Genomic DNA, 21,984 nt, shown 5'->3' with positions numbered 1-21,984 from the left:
TCTGTATGGCAGGTTCATGAAACTTATTTCCAAAGCAAGGTTCTAGAACCTAATTTGTGCTCGGTCTAAAACTCACATTTAACGGGTCGATCCTCTAGCTCTAATATTAAGTTCGGAGAACTCTACTGATGAAGATGCTTCATGCATGATACTGAGAGGTTTTAATAAGATTTATCTACTATAATTTGGTGATCATACCAATTGAATTTCTGTTTTCGTTAACTGCCAAATCAAATTGATAGTTACTTGATAGAGAAAATGCAGTGCTGCCGCGAAATGCAGTGTGCTGTTCCGATCAAAGTCTCTAGAAGCAGTAGGTTTATGCAGTGTGAAGTGCGAACAATGTTAATCGCATTCGAGATCATTTGATGGAAATCTTGAGCTTTTATCAAATGACATAAATTGTTCATTACCTGCTACTACTTATTACAGCGTATTATGTTGGTTGGTTGGAGAAATATATTGTATTTTTGTTCTTAACGAACTGTCAAATTCCATGGAGAAGCAGAAAATAGCAATGCATAGACCCTTCTCTTCTATAGACTTTGATTCCGTCGGTCTGAAGAACGCAAACGTCGTTCAACACGTTCTCTTTTCCACAAAAGTTCGCGAAGAAAAGACGGGTCGTCCGGGGTCTCCGAGTGCTGCTGTATAAAAGATTGAATTTTACTTCCTAATTCAACTTAAAAATAGACGTACGTCTGCAGAACCTTTGTTGTGGTTGATTTATCGCCCGAGACATGCAATTTATAACGTTATTTTCTTTCCAAACACAGCCGCCTTTTAACAGTGCAATCACACCCTGAAAGGAAATTAAGCAGCAGCAGCATCAACTCGGTGAACACCGGAAAGTGCATCAGAATTTTTCAGGCGCCAGCAGCTCCGTGTACGGTGATAGTTGTTCCGTTGAAAAACGTGTAGTGATTAAAAGTGTGACACAAAATCGAGTGAATTTCTCGCTAACAAAATGCCGCAATCCAAGAGCAACGGCTTTGCCAGTGGATCCAATGGTCACAGCGGATATGAAATGGAGGACGGATGCTCCTTCCTCTTTACGTCGGAGTCGGTCGGCGAGGGCCACCCAGGTAAGCACTCCCAGGTTTTCTTTCGTTAAAATTATGTCGATTGCCGCCTGCCTGCATTTATCCGTTTTGTCGTGTCGCCCTTTCGTGGGACGACGCGACGTAGACGTGCAGAGTCCAACTTCATGTGCACGGCGGGAGTGTGCGGCATGCGCTAGACGGTTCTTATTTTTAGGTTAGGATTGCGTTAAAAGAGGCTACCGCGCTCGATCCCAAACCCCCCTCCGGCCTTGCTGCTGCGGAACCGTATTACGCTGTATCTCAGCATGACGACATACGCACACCGCAGCATGAAACGAACATGTGAAGTACGAATGCTGAAAATGTGCAGGAGAAACGGTGTCCGAGCATTGGCAAAGAAGAGTAGAAGGACACAATTTTCGCGATGCGCAAAGGTTTTCGTCTCCCCCCGTTTTATAGTTACGCAATTTTTATATACATTTCAGTAACATAATGCCATAATGCGATATTTACTGAAAATGATCCCTAGGGGTGGTAAACATGGCGCATGGCGGTCGTCTAGGATTTGTATCATTACATTGCGATGGATAGTTTAATTGACACAGATGTTTGTTAGCCAAGAGCAAGCAAGTTTAGCCTTGGGGTTGCTCGGAAGTAGTTACTACGCAGAATGATTTCGCATAATCGTATCTGTTTGTTTTTGCTTTGATGCTAAAAGGGAGGGTTGAGTATTGATTTTTATTTGGCAGCCATCGCAGAGAGTGTTGAGGGTCGTCTTTTCCAGTTTCCCATGGTATTCCCGGTATTGCATCATGCTTTGGTAGCGTGTTTTTCAATGTGGCGTGCTATCAACACGCTAATATCAAGTTGGCACCTTAGTCGGATGAATAATCCATCCGATTTTCTGTGGTTCCAGCTAAGAGAAAAACACGTGCCATAGAGTCGCAACTGCGTTCTATCCTTGGGGTGGAACGATATACGCGGGGCACACGCACACGCTTACAAATAGTCTTTTCCGCGCTAACCGGTCGAGGCGGCGAAGAATCGCGAAACCGCGTGTTTTTCGCTGCGAGTCTACTTGGATACGGAAGATGTTTGGATGATACCATTTCTACTGTATTTTACCGCCGCGAGTAGGTCGACAAAACGCAAACATTGCCCGCAGCGGGCAGCATGTTGGTGTAAGTAGCAATTTCTTAAGCACAACGGAGCGCAGTACACTCATACTATGCTGTGCCGGCGCGATTGATCGGGGTGGGAATGTTTATATTTTTATTTTGAGTTTTCTTCCCAGTATACTGTTTTTCTTTACTTATGTTTTTCGTTCCTTTGCTTATGATTCGTCTTTCTTTTGCCTTGTGCCTTTTCTTCGCCAAAACATCACCGGCAAAGTTGTTCGAAAAATTATCTGTTTCTCTTCATTTTCTGTGCGCTGTTTAAAATTTCCTCTATAATTGCTACGTAATGGGAACACGCAAAATGGTGTTCAACGTGGCCTACTGTATGAATCTTTTGTAATTAATAAATACTTGTTTTTAAAAATTTCAGATAAAATGTGTGATCAAATTAGCGATGCCATTTTGGACGCACATCTCACACAGGACCCCAACGCTAAGGTGGCTTGTGGTAAGTGTCTATCAATCATACAGAGGAGCCGGTGGATTGTAAGCCCTTTTTTTTCAATTTCACAGAAACTATTTCCAAGACTGGCATGATCCTGCTCTGCGGTGAAATTTCATCGAAGGCGGTGATCGACTACCAGAAGGTGGTCCGTGAAACCGTACAGCATATTGGCTACGATGATTCGTCCAAAGGTAATTTAGTGTGGAGTTGTAATGCCAACTGGAGCAACAAATGAATTCCCTTCCTCCCAACACACCCCACTTACCACCTCCATGCCCACTATCTCTGTCCTGTATGTCGGTATCTTGAACATTTGTCGTGAAAGATATTACCCCCCTTCCCTGGATGATTTGTTTCTTCATTCGATGCGTCATAATGAGGTTTCCCGTCAACATTATGTAGGTTTCGATTACCGTACGCTGAATCTGTTGGTTGCGATCGAACAGCAGTCGGAGAACATTGCCCAGGGAGTACACGTTGATCGCGATGAGGACAGTGTTGGAGCCGGCGATCAGGTACGCGTTTCGCTCGAATATATCCTCCACTAAGACCAGCGACGTTTTGTCTGCTTGTTCGTGGCTTGTCTTGTGGATGGAATCTTTGCCATTTTGGGTTCGTTTTGGTGAGCGCCTTCTAGTTTGGCATGGCAGCTGCCTTTTTTCGATGTTCATCGGTACGTGCCATCGATGCAGCGCGTCTAACAATGGTAACATCTTCATCCGTTATGTCCTAACCTCCGTCTTCTCATAATGTAAAAAAAAACATCATCGATAGTTAGTTTGCATTGTTTGTTCTTTTTTGTGTTAACGCGATATTTCTATACCAAAGGCATGTTTGACGACGGGTGGGGACTATTGATATTTGTAGGGACGATGAATTTGCAGGTTTATATACTATACAGACAAGGGAGCAGGCGTAGGGGATGTAAACTATTCGAGCTATACACTTGGTTTCATCTGATAAGGCAGTGCACGCGATATAGCATGCATGGTCGTGAAGGATGTTCTACTAGCAGTCAGCATGTGATTCGTTAGTAGATTAAACTTCGGATCGATTGGGTTTCATATAGTGTTTCATACAGGGCTCGCATTCTTGTGTTGTGTTACTATCTGTCTTTCCGTTTCGTCTCTCTGACTGACGATCTTGGGGGACAACGACGTGGAATTTCGTCAATGTGTGGTTCACGTTGCTAGGTAAAAGTGGCACGTGGTCTACAGACAACACATCGTGTGATCAGGGTCAACTTCATTGTGCTCAAGAAACAGTATTGATTAGCTAAGATGGGTTTTGACGTCAATGTCCGCACTGCCGTCAGACTCGCGAGTCTTCAGTGCTTATTTCACAGAACTATCTCGATTAATTTCGACGTCATTCAATGACACAGAGGGGCTGGTACTGTTATAATTTCAGTCTTCATTGTTTGTTCTAGATTTCGTTATCTGCCTCCATTCCAGCATACGTTGGGGTTTGTGAATGGTCGTTTCCTGCGTTGAAACATTTTCGCTGACGAAATGTATTTCCCCGGAAGAATGCTCTCGTATTACGGTGTTTAATTCAAGGTTGATCTGATGTCTGACACGTTCCCGACTACACGATCTCGTCTTTCCACCTAACAATCCACACACACGCGCACCACACGTCCATACACATTTCCTTCTTGTCGCAGAATTTTTGCAGCTCATTTGATCAAGATCACATTTAGAATAATGTTTATTTATCAATTTTATTTCTCTTTGCATGTGTCGCAATTTTCTTTCTGGTTTCTCTCTTTACATGCAAACCGATTGCACGATGATTATTGGGCTGTGAACTTCTCGGGTTGCATTACTCATGAATCATTTACGATTTCTACACAAAATATATGAACGTTTGTCGCCGTGCAACGCGCTTATGGTGGGATGATGAAATTCGCAACCGACGAATGATCCATCCACTTCCTCTAGGGTTCGACTATAAGACATGCAACGTGTTGCTCGCACTGGATCAACAATCATCCGATATTGCCGCCGGTGTGCATGAGAACAGGACCGACGATGAAGTTGGTGCAGGCGACCAGGTTAGACCTAATAATGCAACGTCTCGTTTTCACACGGAAATGTTTCTTTAGTTGGGTCCTTGTAACATTTGCTGTGTGTGTAGAATATTGTTCTCTTATTCTCTTACATCCTCTCTTCAACATGCTTTGCTATCAGTTAATGCCACCTTTCTTTCTATTCTGTGAATGCATTGTAAAATAGTAGCACCAAGCATGTGATTTCTATGCACCCTTGCCTTTCGGGCCATACGTTTCTGGATTTGGGTTGGGTTAGGAAGTAAATTATGAGTCGAAATTTGCACACTGTAGCTAAGGTTAACATCCTTGTAAAGTTGTGGTATATTTGTTGCTTTTAAAACCTTTGGTATAACCATCCCTCATTTTCAAACTAATCGTCGTTTGTCAGTTTTTAGCTTATTCTGCAAAACACGACACGTAATAAATTAATTTCATGTTTACACATTCTTCATCGCTATTGTGCACACGTGTCCCATTTTTGCAGGCGTTCTATTCACTCATCATCTAATGTTTGCTTGTACCAATGTAGTTTTTCTCACTAACATAATGTTTACTCACACGCATGGAACGGTTCGAATGGAAGAGTCATTGAAAGTAATTGCGGAGTGACGTGTTGGCGAATGTCGCCGTATCAATATCATTATTTGAGCTTATTGCGCCATCACTTTTTTCTCGGGCCATGCTCCAGACGTCGCTGACGTGTACACTAAAAACGTGTGTGCTTTTGTTGATGGCTGGTAAAACACGAATCATTGCCCTTTAACCTACAGACGCTTGTCAAAACACACTCCTGCTCCGCTGTTGATGACCCTCTCAGACGATCATTGATGTAGCAGTCAGTATCAATAGAGCAAATAAGAAGGGGGATGGGCCGTACCGCACCACCGATAAGCCGCAGTGGGCTGCGTGGAGAATGATTGAACCATTGACTTGTTCTAGTAGATTCCGACGAAAGATGGTCGCTTGATGATGATCTTAGATGGTCATAATCAATGCTCGTGGAAATTCCGTTGTATTAGACCTTGATGTGTGTCAGTGACCCTAGCTATAATTTTAGAATAGTCAATGGACCATCATTTAAAGCGGAGTTTTTGGCTTAATCGAGAATGTGATCGGCTCGTGATAGATGATGTGTGTTATAATGGGGTCGCCATGTTTTACCTTAATATCTTATGTCATTCGTAGGGATTGATGTTCGGTTATGCCACCGATGAGACTGAAGAGTGTATGCCGTTGACAGTCGTGTTGGCTCATCGCTTGAATGAGAAGATTGCCGAGCTGCGTCGCAGTGGCGAATTCTGGTGGGCACGCCCGGATTCGAAGACGCAGGTCACGGCCGAGTACTCGTTCGAGTCGGGTGCATGTATTCCGCAGCGTGTGCATACGGTCGTCGTTTCGCTGCAGCATTCCGATAAGATTACGCTCGAGGAGCTGCGCAAGGAGATCATGGACAAGGTGATCAAGGAGGTGATTCCGGCGAAGTACTTCGATGCGAACACGATCGTCCACATCAATCCGTGCGGTCTGTTCATTATCGGTGGTCCGCAGGGCGATGCGGGACTGACCGGACGCAAGATCATCGTCGACACGTACGGTGGTTGGGGTGCTCACGGTGGTGGTGCCTTCTCGGGCAAGGATTTCACCAAGGTCGACCGATCGGCCGCGTACGCTGCCCGCTGGGTCGCGAAGTCGCTTGTAAAGGCGGGCATCTGCCGCCGTTGCCTGGTGCAGGTGGCGTATGCCATCGGACTGGCCGAGCCACTGTCAATCACAGTATTTGATTACGGTACCTCAAAGTACAGCCAGAAGGAGCTACTGAAGATCGTGTCGGACAACTTCGACCTGCGCCCCGGTAAGATCGTAAAGGATCTTAAGTTGCGTACACCTTTCTATCAGAGTACCAGCACCTACGGTCACTTTGGACGCCCCGGTTTCCCGTGGGAGGAACCGAAGGAGCTGATCGTTGAATGATCGAGCTCCTCGGGTGCGGTCGAACTGCCGTCACCGACCGTCGCCGAGGAGAAGCTGACTAACTGCCGTACAGGCAGTATCGCCCTCAGCACGGAGACACCTTCCGCAGAATCGGAATCGACGGAGGCAGCGAGCGCAGCCAAGAAAGCTAAACTAGATTCATAAGAATTTCCTCATTTCTCTTCATTACGATTACTTTTATTTTTTTTATGCTTATATTCAGCATCAGTGATAGGTTGTAAAGAATGAAGTGCTTACGTGTTTTACACCATTTTTCCTCTCGTCGATACACTATCATTTGAAAAGACGATCCTGCACGCGTACGCGGGCCGAAAACATTCTGATGCACAGTTCCCCGCACATCATAAAAGCGCTGATTATTAATTAGCTGTAGAGAACAAGAGAAGAGGGGTCCGTCAATAGAATTCGCCAACGCCAATATGTTCCCATGGCGTCATAAGTAAAAGCAAATGATTGGCAAACGAAATACGTCAAGCTATGGGAACGGAATATGGAGTAAATTGAATTTACTCCATGAGCTGGAAGGAAAAAATCTGGTAGCTTTAGGAAAGGAAAACATAAACCTTTAAATTTAATTACTTAAAATGTATATGGAGACCCGCCCGCTACACCCTAACAGAGCTAGACCATCAGGTTGGCCACAGTAGGAACCCGTTTCTAAGTTCAAAGTGCGCCTCCGGAACACCATCGACGGATGGTTGCTGCCTGCTGCAAAACTTGTTGTGCAGTGTGTAGAAGAATGCCCCTCCTCCCGATGCCACTAAAAGGAGTGAAGGTTGTGTTCCATGGCTAACGGCATTTCACTTTTCCGCTCCACACTTGAGTGAAATGAAAGCAACGAAATGATGCTACCCATGGAGCCGTCGGCACCTCAGGAAACTATATTGAATTTGGATTATAAGCTATCGAAGGTGTTTTACACAGGAAAATTAACGTTAGTTTGTAAGTACGAAAGCAGAAAAATGGCAATGAATAGGAAAGTACTAGAACGGCACTACTACTTGCTGCTTGATTAGAACACTTTCGTTCGAGACATTTGAGTTTGACTATTTGAACACATATTCTCGGTGCTCATTTTAGGGATTATGTTCCGCCAAAGGACACAACAACCGTTTTCCTCGAATCTATTTCACAACAGCTACATGATCATAATAGATGAATATAATAATCTACCATGTACTGCCATATTACTACTACTATCGGTAGTAGTAAATCATATGAAGGAAGGTCACCTCACGCCATGCACAAAATAATTTACCTAAAACTGCCATCCTTCGAGGGTACGCGAGACATCATGACTAACAATGTTGAAATGCCGAAGCTTTTGTGGTTTTAGGATTTAAAATCCATAAATTTAAATTCTGAGAGTACAAAATCATGCAAAATGGACACACAGAGTGTAAAACAATTGGCATTATGCAACAGCAGCAATTCACACAGCTGAGATAGCTTTTAGAGTAAGGTTAGAGAAGATGAAAACGAAAACGAAAACATTGGCCATGCAGGTATTGGTATGTCGGACCTGTTGCTCAAGTAATTCAAATTCAAGGTAGTTTTATCTTCTACATTAACTTGCACACGTTTTGTGTTGTGTTTACGAAAAGGATTTTATTTGTGGAAAAGAGCTTTTTCGAAAATACTCCGGTCCGCCGGGTGGTTGAAGGGTGCTTCTTGGTACAGCCAAAAAAAGAAGAAAAATATAAAAAGTATGTAAAACAAAAAAAGGTAACTACAGCAAAAGAACAAGAATGATGAGTAACTGATGAATGTACAGAGTGCAGATAGTACAGCTTATCATAAAGCCCACTTGCCAGAAGACAATATCTGTGTAATAAAGTATGTTACAGCCAAAATTGTCTAGCTAAACACAGCAGAAACAAACCAGTCGTTATTGGTTTCAAATAATAATTGCCATATGTTCATGAAATGAAAATGATAAGTTACTCTAGGTACAAACAGAATACAGACAAAATTGCTTCACAATCTATCGCGCGAAAAACCCGGTAGACAAGCACAGTAAAACGAAACAATGATTGTTCTGCACATAAAATGTAGCTGCGTAGAAGCGGGGAGTATGGATTAACGAAACATAAAAAAAAAACAAACAAAATGTACCGAAGCACGCTCTGTTAGGTAAGCGGTGTCGAACACAAAAAAAGGAAACGTAAAATATAATAAGCATCATATAACAACGTCAGCGTTTTTAAAATAGAATTTCCCAGAATATGTTGTCTGAGACGCAGGAGTATTTCGACAATGAAAGATGATTAAATAAACACTTATTCTGTCTACTTAGAGGTCGAGTAGTTGGGGCAAAGAATGGAAGTTTTGAAAGAAATGATCGCGCCTAGCAAGAACTGCTACAATAGTTCAAGAAATTCTCGACGGAATCGGTATGAACGGGAGCTTGTAGAAAAAGACGTATAAATCTAGCTACTTGCGAATGTAAAGCGTTAAAAATTATCTCTAATCACTTATGCGGGCTACTTTCGTTATCAACTCATGTCAGTATCTTTAAGAGCTGTGTTTATTAAAATATTCAATGCATTACCATTTTTCCGAGGGGAAAGTGTTGGCTCGCGTTCCACACGAAAGTAGGTTGGCGGAGACAAGATTTCTTCGTGAAGGCCGAATTCTTTAGATTCAACCTCTTTCCTTGCCTATTGAAACGGGATAACACAAAAATTGGCGAGACGTTGGAAGTATCTGGTTTCTCTGCAAAATCTATCGCCGTTAGTCAACACTTTCTAGTTTGCTGTTTGTTTGCTCTGGCATGTTACTCTGATCGAGTTCGGTCAGAGAGGAGTTAGTCATGCTTTCTAAATGGAGTGCAGTAATAACACACGCATTACGCTATTGTGTAACGGATGGTATATCTACTGTTACCAGAGAGTTGCCTAAGAAAGAGTTAGAGGTGCTTGAATAATATACTTTGTATCGAAAAGCATACAAGCTTTAAGCCTATCACGTAAAGTCCCTAATGTTCACCATCACCATCAGCAGCAGCTTGATAATAAATCTGATGTTCGTATGATTTATCATCAAGTTCAAGTTCAAACAGTCGGTTCCTCGTTCCCAGCATTGGCATCATTTCGCCGGTCTGCTGATCGCAACACTACATTCATCCACTTCAAATTTACAGGACGCGCGCACCGAAGCACCGGGTGATGCTGGTGTATTTTGTTATGATTGCAGGGCGCGGAAACTTGGTATGAAACGGTTCAGAGGGTCTGACCAGAGCAGTCTCTTCCCACCCTCGCACCTGGTTTAATCCGTTACACCCCAACCGTAAGGGTGACGAAGGGCCGGAGATAGTTTCGGGCGCCGAGATTAACCGTGCGCACAGCAACGTGTGAAACTGTTTACCGCTATACATAATCGGACGTGATTATGTGGCGGTGGATAGTATCAGTCACCGGATTTGATTAGCATGTGTTGACCGAAGGGAGTGGCAGTTGGAGTGGAACACACTGCACGATCGCTTTAGGGCAAGGTTTATGGTGAGAAAATAGTTCGCTATGTCCACGGTCTTAGGTGGAACAAAGATTATTTTATCCTTCGGTTGTGTTTGTCTTTTTCCATTTTTCACAGCTTTTTAAAATAGTTTTCCTTTTCGTCTCCATATAAGTTGCATTACAAGTACAAGCATTTTCTTCGAAAAAAAAATTTAAAAAAATATCGCTAAAAACGTCGTAGGGTTTTATTGCATTTACAAACTCATTAATATTTATGATTATTGAATAATATTTCGACGAGTAATTACACCATCGGATGGTGTTTATGCGATAGTTATAATAAAATGAAAGACTTTCTTTTATTGATCGTTCAATAAAACGAACCAATCAACAGCCAGAACTCAAGAAGACGAAATAAAAACCTCAGCTTCGCTGCTGATAATATCCAATTAAATATTCTTCTGCTCGAGAACAGGTTTCAAGGAAGGAAGGCAAATAAAATCTTCTCGTTATGAGAAATTAAAATAGTGGTAAAAAGTGGAAAGCAATTTGCAAGCCCGTATCGTTGGCGTGTGCTGATATGATTGCCTTGCGGGACTGCCGATGGTTTGTTCGTAAATCTCAGTTATGATGATCGTCGGGAAATCGTTCTTCCACCTCCCCCAAGCCAGACGGAACCCCACGCGTTGCAAATGCATTTTTGGCTACTTCAGTTGTTTTTTTTCTGCATAATTTCGACCAATCGGTTCGTTTAGCTGGAGAACTTTAATTGATTTATCCGCAAGATTCTGCCGTTCGGTTCCGGTTCTCCGTCGAGAATTTAAATATCTTCACCGGCTTTAAATTGACCGACCACACACATGTGGAAACTCAGGCCCCGGCGGGGAGGAGGGAGACTGTGGTTAGATAATGGATTCTTCTGATGAACCGCTTTTCCCAATACCGGTTCGATCGGGGCGGGTGTTTTTCGTTCTTCGGCTTCCACCAATAATTATCAGTCCGATCTGTGGTGCGCATGTAATGCAAATCCTTGGTTTTCTTTCTTTCTTCCGGCGTTGGCAAAGACGACGGTCCAAAGATAACGAATAGAGTAAACGCATGGTCGGTGATGTTCGCGGAATCGACGCACTTGAGCATGAGTTGCGTGGCGTGCATGCAGATAGGGATGGTTTTTTCGTGTAGTTTTTCCCTACATTAGTACTAATTACCGGTAATCTACTGTCCGGTGCGAGGCACGCCAACGACAACGATGTTGAAAAGTGCCGATAAATGAATCTCCTACCTGAGGATCGGATGAAACAGGGATGGACGGATAAACTGGACAGTTATCGAACGGATCTCGAGGACCAATGGGAGAAGGGGAGGGAGAGGGAGAGTGACCGAAGATGCACGTTTTTCAATTTCCACCCGATTCCCCCGGATTGCGCGGCACATCGATTACGCTCCATCCATCAGCATATGCACGATCGACCCGCCCCATTTCCATTTCCATCCGGTCGTGGGTCAGTGATTTTTCTCTCCCTCGGCCTCTCCCCTCCCCCAAATCCCAATCATGTTTATGGCGTACTTTGTGATTCCCTTTTTTATAATTTTTTCGTTCATTCGTCGCCCTTTGCCGTTTTTTTAAATTTTTTTTTTCTCAATTCTGTTCAGTGGTCCAGATCTTGACCCGACTAGGCTCTAGGTAGCAGGGCATTCGAAATTGCTATAACTGTTTTGCGGTAATTGGATTACAGTGCCTCCAACCCCCTAGTAGCACCTTACCGTCGACCGGACCTGACCTGAAGACCGAGAGAACAGAACGTGATGGCCCGGCGATCGAGAACGACCTCTGGGAATGGTGTACAATTGCTTTCGACAATTGCCAAACCAGACCAAGTGGGCCTCGAGAAAGAACGTTCGGATGAAGCGGAAATGCACAACGGGGTTGGTAATTTGGGGTTGGTGAAAATTCTAAATTAAACACACTGCCAACTGGACGCACATCGTGTCTGCTTTCTTCGGCGAAGAACGCCGGTCGAAGATGGAAGAATAATGGCACGGTTTCTCGAGCGTCATTTGCGGAAGAATTGGCGCTTGCCTGAGTTGCGTGAGGTCACCACTCCATACGCGCTGTCTTAATCACCACATTGGATTCTTTATCGACAGAGAATGACCGGAGCATGTGATTGTTTGTCTTCTGTAATAATTTACTCCCCCCTCCCGATTCCCGATGAGGTTCGTCGCTGGTTGGAACGTAGAAGTCTTTCGTATTAAAACATAATTCTACCAATAAATCCAACTTCCTCGTGGTGATGGGGGAGGAGGCATTATTGGACCGATGATTTTTCTTTTTTGTCTCCCCCCCCCTCCCATTAGATCAAACGGTCGTGGTTTCAGGTTATTGGAAACGATTTCGAGGGTAACCGTTTCGATCGAGCATCTTCTGCCCGGGGGTTCGGCCCGCGGGTGGTTTGGGGGGAAGCTGGTTTGTCACGACGTGAGAATGTGATCTTTCTTTCAACGAGACCCCCAACGAGACGTTGCGGATCTCCCGGTCATGTGGAAGAAAACCCGTTAGAGCACCAGGGCATCGGAAAAATCGTCTCCGAAACCAGAAGGGAACCGCTTTGTGCACCTCCATCTGTTTGGTCAGTAACGGAATTTGTCTCTTTTTTTCGTTTGTCTCGCTTTCCGACAGGTCCTCCGACGGGGTTCCTCAAGTGGGCGGATGTCGTTTGTGGGGTGGTTTGGGGTTCGTTCTTAGCGCTAGGAATTCGAAAGCGCACCACGCAGGAGTGGTCACACAGTTGTCCAGTTCAGGGTGACATCCATTGACATCCCCTTGTGGATTGGCTCTAGTGTGGCGGATAGGGTGCGCTATAAACGCGCTCTTCCAGGAATTACGAGAGGTTGCGACCGGGGAGAGTCGCACGATCGAAGGAAGACCGTGCCGTTTCCGTGTCGTGTCCAATTTGTCAGCAATCAAAAGAAGAATTTGTCACCGTTGGAGCTTATAATGGAATGGTATTGAATGGAAATCAATTTGGCGTTCCTTTGCCCCGATACACCCATCGGCCTGTGTGTCTTCTAAGGGGTGTGGGGATGTGTTGACTTGCGTTGAGCGATCGTATGCTGCACGGTTGGCGTACGGGAAGAAAGTCACCAGCGCGAAGAACGACTCTTTCAGCAAGGGGTGATGTTTGTGACAGACATTAGCATAGTGCTTTCCTTGGTCCGGCCGGTCATTAGCGAGCTCTTCGAGGGAGGGGTCGCACGATACTTTCACACTCAACATTGGCGCCCCCCGCTCCGATCGAACAGAGAGTGCAACTAATTTAAACCCAATTAATTTGCCACTGATTACACCCGGGGACAACGACGACGACGACACTCTCTAAGTCACCGGAAACTATCACCACACGTTGGTAGGATGGTGTGGCAGGCTTTTAAATTCTTTCTCTTCGCATCCCGTCCCGGGACACACATGTGATAACGAGTGATTTCCACCGGACTGCCACGCTGCACGAACTCCACAGCCCGGTGGAACCGGTTCCCGGGCCCGGCAAATTGGAACACCGATCCGATTAATGGCTATAGAAGCGGTGGAAGAGATGCAGCCTCGGTCGGCCACTGGGAGGCCATTGCTACAGAATGACCCAGTTCGGTGGACCCCTCCCGCTCCAGGTGAGGGTTGTCTTCTTTTTAATTAAACGAGCCTTTAATCTATTTGAAGACGGCACACGGTGCGCTGCTTCCTGCATTTCACTGCAGAAATGGCCCGATGCGCCGGATAATTACATGATCCATTCGGCGGACAGTGAGTGAATCTGTGCTGCACTTGTCGTCGTGTGCGCCTACGCCATCCCGTCGTCGAGGGCAGCTCGGCGTTGTTATATCGACCCGGTTTTCCTCCCCCCTGTGTGCCCTTCTCGAGCCGACAAATGACGGATGGCTGATTTGGAACAAAACCGGCGTAATATAGAACAGATCAGATATTGCACCAACCGACTTTGCTGACTAGCCGTTCGAGGCAGCTCTTTTCTTCTCTTTGCAAGTGACTGCACTCACTTCTCAATGGTAGATTGCTCGAAGGCATGAGCCAACCGTTGCCGGTGTTATTAACGTCACTGTCATCGTTTTATCAAGCGTCGAGTCATGAAGAAAATTAGGACGCGTTGGTACGTCGCGAGTTTCGGAAGCTTTATGGTCTAATTTCTCAGACGAAAAATCTCTGGTGAAAAATTCTATCAATCTAGCATGAAATGTACGCAACACAAACGTCACCTCATAAAATCACCAAACTGGTTTTTCTTTGGAGTATCGTCTTCCTTGCAAATCATCACGTACAAGCCAAATTGCCGTTAATGCTCGCTAAAATCCTTCAACAGAAAATGAAAAGGGCCGAAACGGCGTGAGCAGCATCTTGTAGCGTTAAAAGCGAAACAAAATAAATAACAAAAAAAAGGAATGAGCTGAAGATCGTTGATAATCGTTGCCGCTGTAGTGGTAAAGAATGTGGCGGCTTAAGAAAAAAAAAAGAGGAAATACAACTGTGTGTCCAGTTCTGCTTCAGGTTCAAGATCGTCCGGGGGAACCGGGGTGCTCGAACGTGTCTTTTGATTGAGTTGAACCTGGTCAAGCAAAATCCACAAGTCTTGTTTTCTGTTGCATAAAATTGCATCCAACCAGTTCTGCTTCAAGTTCAAGAAGCGGGCCGGGACGGTCTTCCTTTCGTAAAATGGACAGCTTTTTTGGACTCTAAAAGCAATTTCTTCCAAGGCTTGCATAATTGCAAACTTCCCGGCGGTCGGTTGTTGTTTTTTCTTTCTTTTATTTTGTCGGCCCTTCCCGTACAGTTCGCCATCGATCTTAAGGAACAGGAGGATCCAGTTGGGGTCAGTTGCCTCGATTTCCGTCATGCAACATTTTTTTCAACCCGGTCGGTGTCTGGATTAAGGATGCTCTTCCTTTCTGCGGCGTTCTTTGCACTGGTTTTCGTGTGCTCGCATTGTGCAACCATCGTTCTTCAATTCAGAATGTTTCAAAGAGTCTTTCGAGAAGCACTACAAAACATCGGCATGATCGTTTTATCTTTCGTGCTAAATAACAATAAGGGAATAAGTGTTCATTTCCTTTCGCCAATGAAATGTACCAGTCAAAGCAAGCGGTAAAAAACAAAGTTGATAATAATGAATGATTCTCTTGAGTACTCAGTTATCCCTTATTATTAGATGGCCCAATAGTTCGTTGCCAACATTACACCGAAAAGAAATGTGTGTCAGTGGCGCGATTGAGTGAACAGATCGTGCTCGGCATACGGATGGATTAAATTGAATACGTACTACCTGTTCACAAAAAAAATCTATCAATGCTAGAAATAGATGGATGTGGGCTAAAGAACCGTGGCGAATCCCTTTCCCCCCCAAAAAAAAAGCGCGGATCTACGCGTGTAGGAAAATGAGGGAAATGGCCGCGTCTAAGCTGGAAGTGACCGAAATTCTGGAGCATTGTGTGCAATGATCAAGTAGCAGCAACTCCACACATGATCATGAACCGGCTCGTTTGCAAAGTGCGGCCCGAGTAATTGGAGGTGGATGAATCTCCGGTCGGTCTTTGAAAGGGGAAGATTAGCCGGCGGAGAATATGTTTCCCTAGAAACTTGAAGCAATGTAGTGTGTATGTAAGTGTGAGTTTTTTCTCAGTTTGTCGGGAAGTTCGAGGAAATGGGTAGATTTTGCACGTTTATTTGCCAAAGCCGTAAAACGGAAGACTGTTAGCGAGAGCTTAGCAGGCGGCTCGACTGATTACCGGTTAGATGAATTTAAAGCAGGCCAATGTTCACAGCAGATTGTGGCGGGGAATTAGGGAGCTTCCCGCGAAACGATGATGGGGATAGGTTGGAAATTAATGAGTCCGTGGTCGGCAGGGATCGCAGCACACGTTGGGCAGCTTTCTTCATCCCTCAGCTTTATCCATTCGCCTGCGCGCACCGGAGCTTGACCAACCAGATAAACGGTTCAATGTTCAGCATTCAATTAGCGCCGCAAACGCCTGCCTGCCTATCCATCGGTGTTGGCCGCAGTTTTCCCACCACTCGGGATGATAGGACGTCGGTATAAAATACCCATTAAATCATTAAACCTTCCAAAGTTTTTGACCAACCCGATCCCAGCGCCATATAACCATCATGATTGTGAGGCTGTAAAAGTTGCCACGATTTTGGCCACGAATGTTGGGCACGCTGCTGCCCGATTCCAAGTTTCCGTGCTTTGTATTCTATTGCTTGTGGGTCGTAAATAGTTTTTCGAGACCCGCTCCCCGGCAGACGTCGCTGTTTACGCTCGAGTTGTCGTAAAGTTGAAGGTCACGGTAGCTTCTTTCACTCACGGCTGCGCCGATTCATTGATCCGGCCGTTCCTTTTTTCCTGCTAGAAAGGGAGCGCGAAAATATTGCTACAAAGTGCGCCAGATCATAAAAATGCCATTCGCTCGGAAAAGTTACGATACGCTCGGCCGATACCATGCGCGGGTTTGTCGGTTCCGACCACGACGAGATTGGAATGTTTTCGCGCTCGTTTCGCTTTCATTTTTATACTTGCTGCTGAAACAATATGATTGCCCACTGGGAGATGGGGGTTTTTTATCGTGGAGCGGCAAAATGTACAATTTAAATTTATTAGATTATCCATCGCAAAGAGCCGCTTCGAGGGGTTTTTCTTCGAGTATTTATTTGCGCATTTTCCGACCCCTCCCCCCTTGATGTTGATAATCGTACGTGAGCATAGGACACACATTGTGCATGCATCGATTTGCATCGCCCGCTGGAAACGATCCGTAAGAAAAGACTTGAGTGCAACGACAAGCGACGAACCCGATTGGTGACATTCTTTCTAACCAAGCACGATTTTTATTTTGGCGGTGTGTGGTTACGGGATTTTGGCGCAACACTTCCTGCCGTACCGGCGATGTCTGGTCGCGATATGGTGGTGCAACACCGCCATCGTTGGCTGCTTGGCAAAATTCTTAGAAAAGCCATCTCGAAACTTATGCTTACAAAAAAGCGGGAGGGTGTAACATAATGGAGGCCCGCAAATCAGTGCCAACCGAAGTGCGCCGTTATGAGCCGCGGACGACGGAGCGTGGATGGAGGAGTTCGTAAATTAGGCTACCGGCCACTAGACAGAGTTCTAACGACATGCGCTGCGGCGTGGTGGTGATGTACCGTAACGCTTCGCCGAAACCGCCGGCCGGATGAAGTTGTTCAATCAATATCGTCGGACAGTCCAAGGTCCGGAAATGTGTGTGTGTGTGTGTGTGTGTGTGCATGCGGCTCGCAGCAGGAAGTGTTACGTGAACGCGCGTGCACGATGCGGGAGCCCTTGCCTATTTGATGTACGATCCGTGGGCCTTGCGAAGGCGAGTTCCGAGAACCCGCTGCTCCCCGCTGGAAGGTTAGAAGAATATGGTTACGAAAAGACGCCAAAGCGTCTGCAGCGGTCTATTTATGGGCTCGCGAACGGGTCTCGGTTAAATTATCGGGCCGCGCTTTGGACGCGCCGATGAATGGCTCGAAGAGAGTGCAACGCACACGAAAGCAGGAGGAGGAGGGAAAGTCGATCGAATCCCGTGCCCATTAGGAGCGTACGGTTTCATCTTCTAACTCGTCCACGGCTAGTGTGTGGTTGTGTGGGAAGATCTAACGTTCCGAGCTTTTCCTGCGAGCGGAACTTTGCAATAGATAGTTCGCTTAGACGGTTTAGCGAGTCGATGTTTACAACCTGCGTCCAGCTGAACCACGAGAGGATGAAGAAAATCTTCAAGTCATGGTGATCATGGGGCCGCGGCGGGAAAATAACTCATGCCAGCACATGCTAATCAATCCCACGACCAAGCGGTGCCCCCGTGTTGTGGGAAGGGTAATAATTAATCCAGGCTGCTCACTGTCTTTTGAGGCGACCGAAGGAACCTCCAATTCTGTAAAGCACCGTTCTCTGACGTAGCAGCGCCGTAGGTTGGGGGGGTCAACATCGATTCACCTTCCACCGGAGGGCCACGAAGAACAACCGACCGGTGACTTCCAAAGGCTCGAGGGAAAATTCATACAAATGAACAAATTATGCTAACGATCGTAAGGTCTCGACGTTTTGACGTCCAACAGACGACGCCCTGTGGCTGTTTGATTAACGGAAAACTGTGCGAGCGTAATCACGCAACGCAAGCGGACACATAAAACTGACCGCCCCGGGTTTGATACCCGGGAGACGTTGTGGGACGCTCTAATGTGGCGGACAAACTTGTATTTTGACAGTTGAAATGCTCCATAAGACGATGATTTGTGGTGAGCTTTTGTGGGCTTTGTAAGTATTGGATTGCGGTTGGGTGGGTTTTCCTCCGTCGCCAGAATGGATCAACTTTCATTCGTGTGATGGGATGTGATTCTGTGGCCTCTCAGGGTTTGTTATACAATTTCTTTCCATCCGTGATACAGTTAATTCTTTCGAGTATAAGGCGTTTGCAAAAAGGTTGCGCTCAATGAGTAAGCAAAATAGTAGCGCTGACCAAAGAAGCTCGGTGTCTCCGGGAAATATCATGTTTCCGGGACTTGGAGCATGTGCGCCTCGATTGCGTGAGGAGGAACGCAACAATAGCTGGGCAGGTCCCGAGAACCGCGGGAGAAGAAAAGCGAAAACCACAAAACAATCTGCAAAAGCAATTTACGTTAAATGGCCGCCGAGATAACTGTTTATGGAGAAAAGAGTTTACGCGCCTGTTCGTTGATGCTTTTGTATGTTTGCGGTTGAATGTATGTGATTGTTGTTTTTTTATTGCAAACAGAACCTTCGCGTCGAGCGCTTTCTCTGCCCGTTTGTGTGTCCGTTAAAATATGCAACCGTTAATGTTTAATCCGTGCAGAACCCCGGAAGCGTTACGCTGTGTGATTGTTTACTTGGCAGCATCCTCGGAAGCAATTATAGCACTTTCTTCCGTTCGGCGGACGGAGGGGACAAAAGGGAAAACCCTCCCTCTTTCTTGCAGATTTAAAGAAAGGGAATGCGTTCTGCCATTTCTTCCGCTATGCAAACTATTTTAATTGATGGGCAAATATTGGAAGGGGTCCACATTTATACGGAGCTGGCGATGCTAATGATGATGATGAAGAGCCACAGACAAAGCGATGGTGACTGCCCTTGCTAATGCTAGTGTTTAAGGGCACTCTGCTGAGGGCGAGAGTGTACAAAACTCCGCCCGGGAGAGGCGGGAAGATTGCATATTCATCATCGTGCCATTATGTGCCCCATCTTCTGAGGCAGGATTTTGGATGAGAATCCGCGCTGAATCGTCGAAGGGGAGACATCTCGGATTTCCATAATCTGTGTTCTCAGCATCGCAGAGTTACATAATCATCATTTCCCGGTTGGGTTCCGTTAACGATCATTGCTCGCAAGCTCTCTTCGATGTTCATCGGTGGTCGAATCGTAAGCCTCATCTTCATTAGGGGGAGGGCGAGTTAAAGCGAGACCCAAGTGAAGACGGAATGTTAACCCCTTAGTGGTTGATCAATCACGTGGCGTTACGGAAGAAAGTAGAATGGGAGAACCGGATCGGTAAGGGATCCCTTTTTTTCGAACTTTTTCCCCGTGACCGCACATTAACAGTTAAGATGCGTTTATGGACAATGGTAAAGCAATAAAAAACATCGTTCGAATGTTCAAGCGGACAATTAAGGTGGAATAAAACGATCTGATTGTATATCAGTTTTTTTTATGTAGAATTAAATCTAGGAAGAGGAGTGGTGTTTCAATTGCAGTCCATTAACGAGCACGTAAACATAACGTACGTTTTTTTTTGATAAATTTTACGAACGTGTAATTGTTTTGCGGCCCACGAGGGTAAAATGGAATTCATTTTAATGTGCGTTTAAATTTATGATGTGCGATTGTATCACACTCTCAGCGAACGTCGAAACTGTCTGAAACCATGGAAAAGAAAACTGTGTGTCAGTGCGTCAGTGCGGTGAGTGGAAAGAGGGATCCCGAAGTGATCTACAGATTTCCAGGGTCACTTAATACCAACCGACAGCCGCGCACGGGTGATGCAACTGTATCCAAGCTGATTGCGAGCGGATATGGTCGATGGTCACCGACCAGGAAAGGGTCCCGCGTTGGTCACGGCCAAGGGTAAGAAGCCAAACACGTGCCACACGCACAACGGCACCGTTGCAGTGGGACTGCATTATTTCACACCGCAGGACCGTAAGGAATGGTCGGGTGAAGAATGTTCGTTCGACGGATCCCGTAATCTCGTGCGGCCGCGGATGAGAGGGAGAGGGCGGTGCAAATATCTCCCGGTTAATGACCGGTATCGTTTGCCTTTGAGTGCACTTCAAACTTGACATTTAGTGCTCAAGACGGGGAGAGAAAGAAGACGCCGAACGGTCGACGCCATGTGATGATGAGGTTCGTCGCTTGCGATTGAAGTCTTTCGATTTTGTTGCTTTGAACGCGAGGTTTGTCGATGGCTGGCCAGAGCCTGATTGAGGTGCATTTTCTTTGAAAATAGTGCGAGATGATGGTCACGTTTGGTAAATAAATAAACGCTCTTTGATTTACATTCATTGTTATAATATGGAGCAGTGCCATTTCAACTTGATTGTGGTAAGAATTCATTTCATCTAATTTATTTTTAAATACACCTAAATAAAGAGGATAATTGGCAGCATAAATCTGTCTTGAATTTCTCACATTTAATAAAGTATGCATCATAAACGGCACTCTCTTTCGGTATCTCGACCTTTTTGTCACTCTTGAAGAGTGTTTAATTTATTCTAACCCAAAGTAAGGTGCCGGTTAATTGCAGCGACCATTTATTGCACATTTCTGGGGGAGTATTTTTTCGCCCGGTAAAAGTGAGTCTAAATATTGTACCGGTCGACACTTTGTGCGCCTTTCTATTTTTTTTTGGTTGGTTCCACTGTAATTGTTCTTTAGATTCTGGTAGGTCAGAAAACTATTTTACTCTGGCTCAGGCCGAACTTTCTTCCCCACCGAAGAAAGATAAAATGGAAGAGAGACGTGAGAAATGGTGCGAGACATTTGAGGCCAAAACAATAAACATCGCAAATCTGATGTTAATGTTGATGCTGCTGGTGGCATAATTCATACACTATTGATGTCCATTCCTAACGACGGACGGTTCCGACGGCCGGCCGGTCGGTGGGATAGAAAGGCCTCACCAGCCGGGCCTGAGTGGCATGCTCTTTCACGGCAGTTACGATGGGGGGCTCGGTTGACCCAGTTTTGTTTTTTCGCCCCGGGAACGGCGCCGTCGGATAGTCCAAGGTGGGAGGTGGGGCGGGGAAAAACCGAAGGTAAAAATCAACAAAAACTTCGGCCCACGGCGTGCGCGTTGGTGTCAAAGAGGATGCGGTAGTTAGGTCCGATTCGTGGTTGGGAACTGGCCTGCAACGTTCAAACATTATGAAACAACAAATCATCATTTATCAGCTCCGAAAAGGGAGGGGGAGGGGGGCCGGAAGGGACCGTGGCCATGGAGGTTAAATTATGACTCCCGACTCAAGATCAAGGTGCAAGATCAGAGCTCGATCAGAGAGCAGCGTGTTCGTGTGGGGTTCACCCAGACCCGCGTGGAGTGGCCTTTTCCAACAAAGGAAAACCGTTTTCACACCCTTTACTCGGGAAGAGAAGGCAAGCAGATGCGAGCCTGATACGCGGCATTCCCTACCATGAAGATGCGTCGGTCAATCTCTGACCATCAAAAACAGATTCAGCCTTCGTTCTTACAATTGCCCTCCCAAATTGACCGTTTTCTCGGTTGC

The 21,984-nt window shown here is 45.7% G+C and overlaps 1 protein-coding gene across 2 annotated transcripts; it reads left to right on the top strand.

Moving 5' to 3' along the window:
- Positions 1-597: 597 nt before the first annotated feature.
- Positions 598-7,020, top strand: LOC131283061 (S-adenosylmethionine synthase). 2 transcript variants are annotated; one of them, XM_058312622.1, is made up of 6 exons: positions 598-695; positions 777-1,085; positions 2,592-2,669; positions 2,735-2,857; positions 4,610-4,722; positions 5,905-7,020. In XM_058312622.1, exons 2-6 carry the CDS (start codon positions 968-970, stop codon positions 6,688-6,690), a joined length of 1,218 nt encoding a protein of 405 aa, XP_058168605.1. In that variant the 5' UTR covers positions 598-695; positions 777-967; the 3' UTR covers positions 6,691-7,020. The 2 variants fall into 2 exon arrangements, with proteins under 2 accessions (XP_058168605.1, XP_058168606.1); XM_058312623.1 differs by lacking the exon at positions 4,610-4,722 and adding an exon at positions 3,069-3,181.
- Positions 7,021-21,984: the final 14,964 nt, after the last annotated feature.

This window comes from Anopheles ziemanni, chromosome 2 (genome assembly GCF_943734765.1).
Source record: "Anopheles ziemanni chromosome 2, idAnoZiCoDA_A2_x.2, whole genome shotgun sequence".
Classification (NCBI taxonomy): domain Eukaryota; kingdom Metazoa; phylum Arthropoda; class Insecta; order Diptera; family Culicidae; genus Anopheles; species Anopheles ziemanni.
The sequence above is the reverse complement of the archived record's forward strand: the minus strand, read 5'-3'. Positions and strand labels throughout refer to the sequence as shown.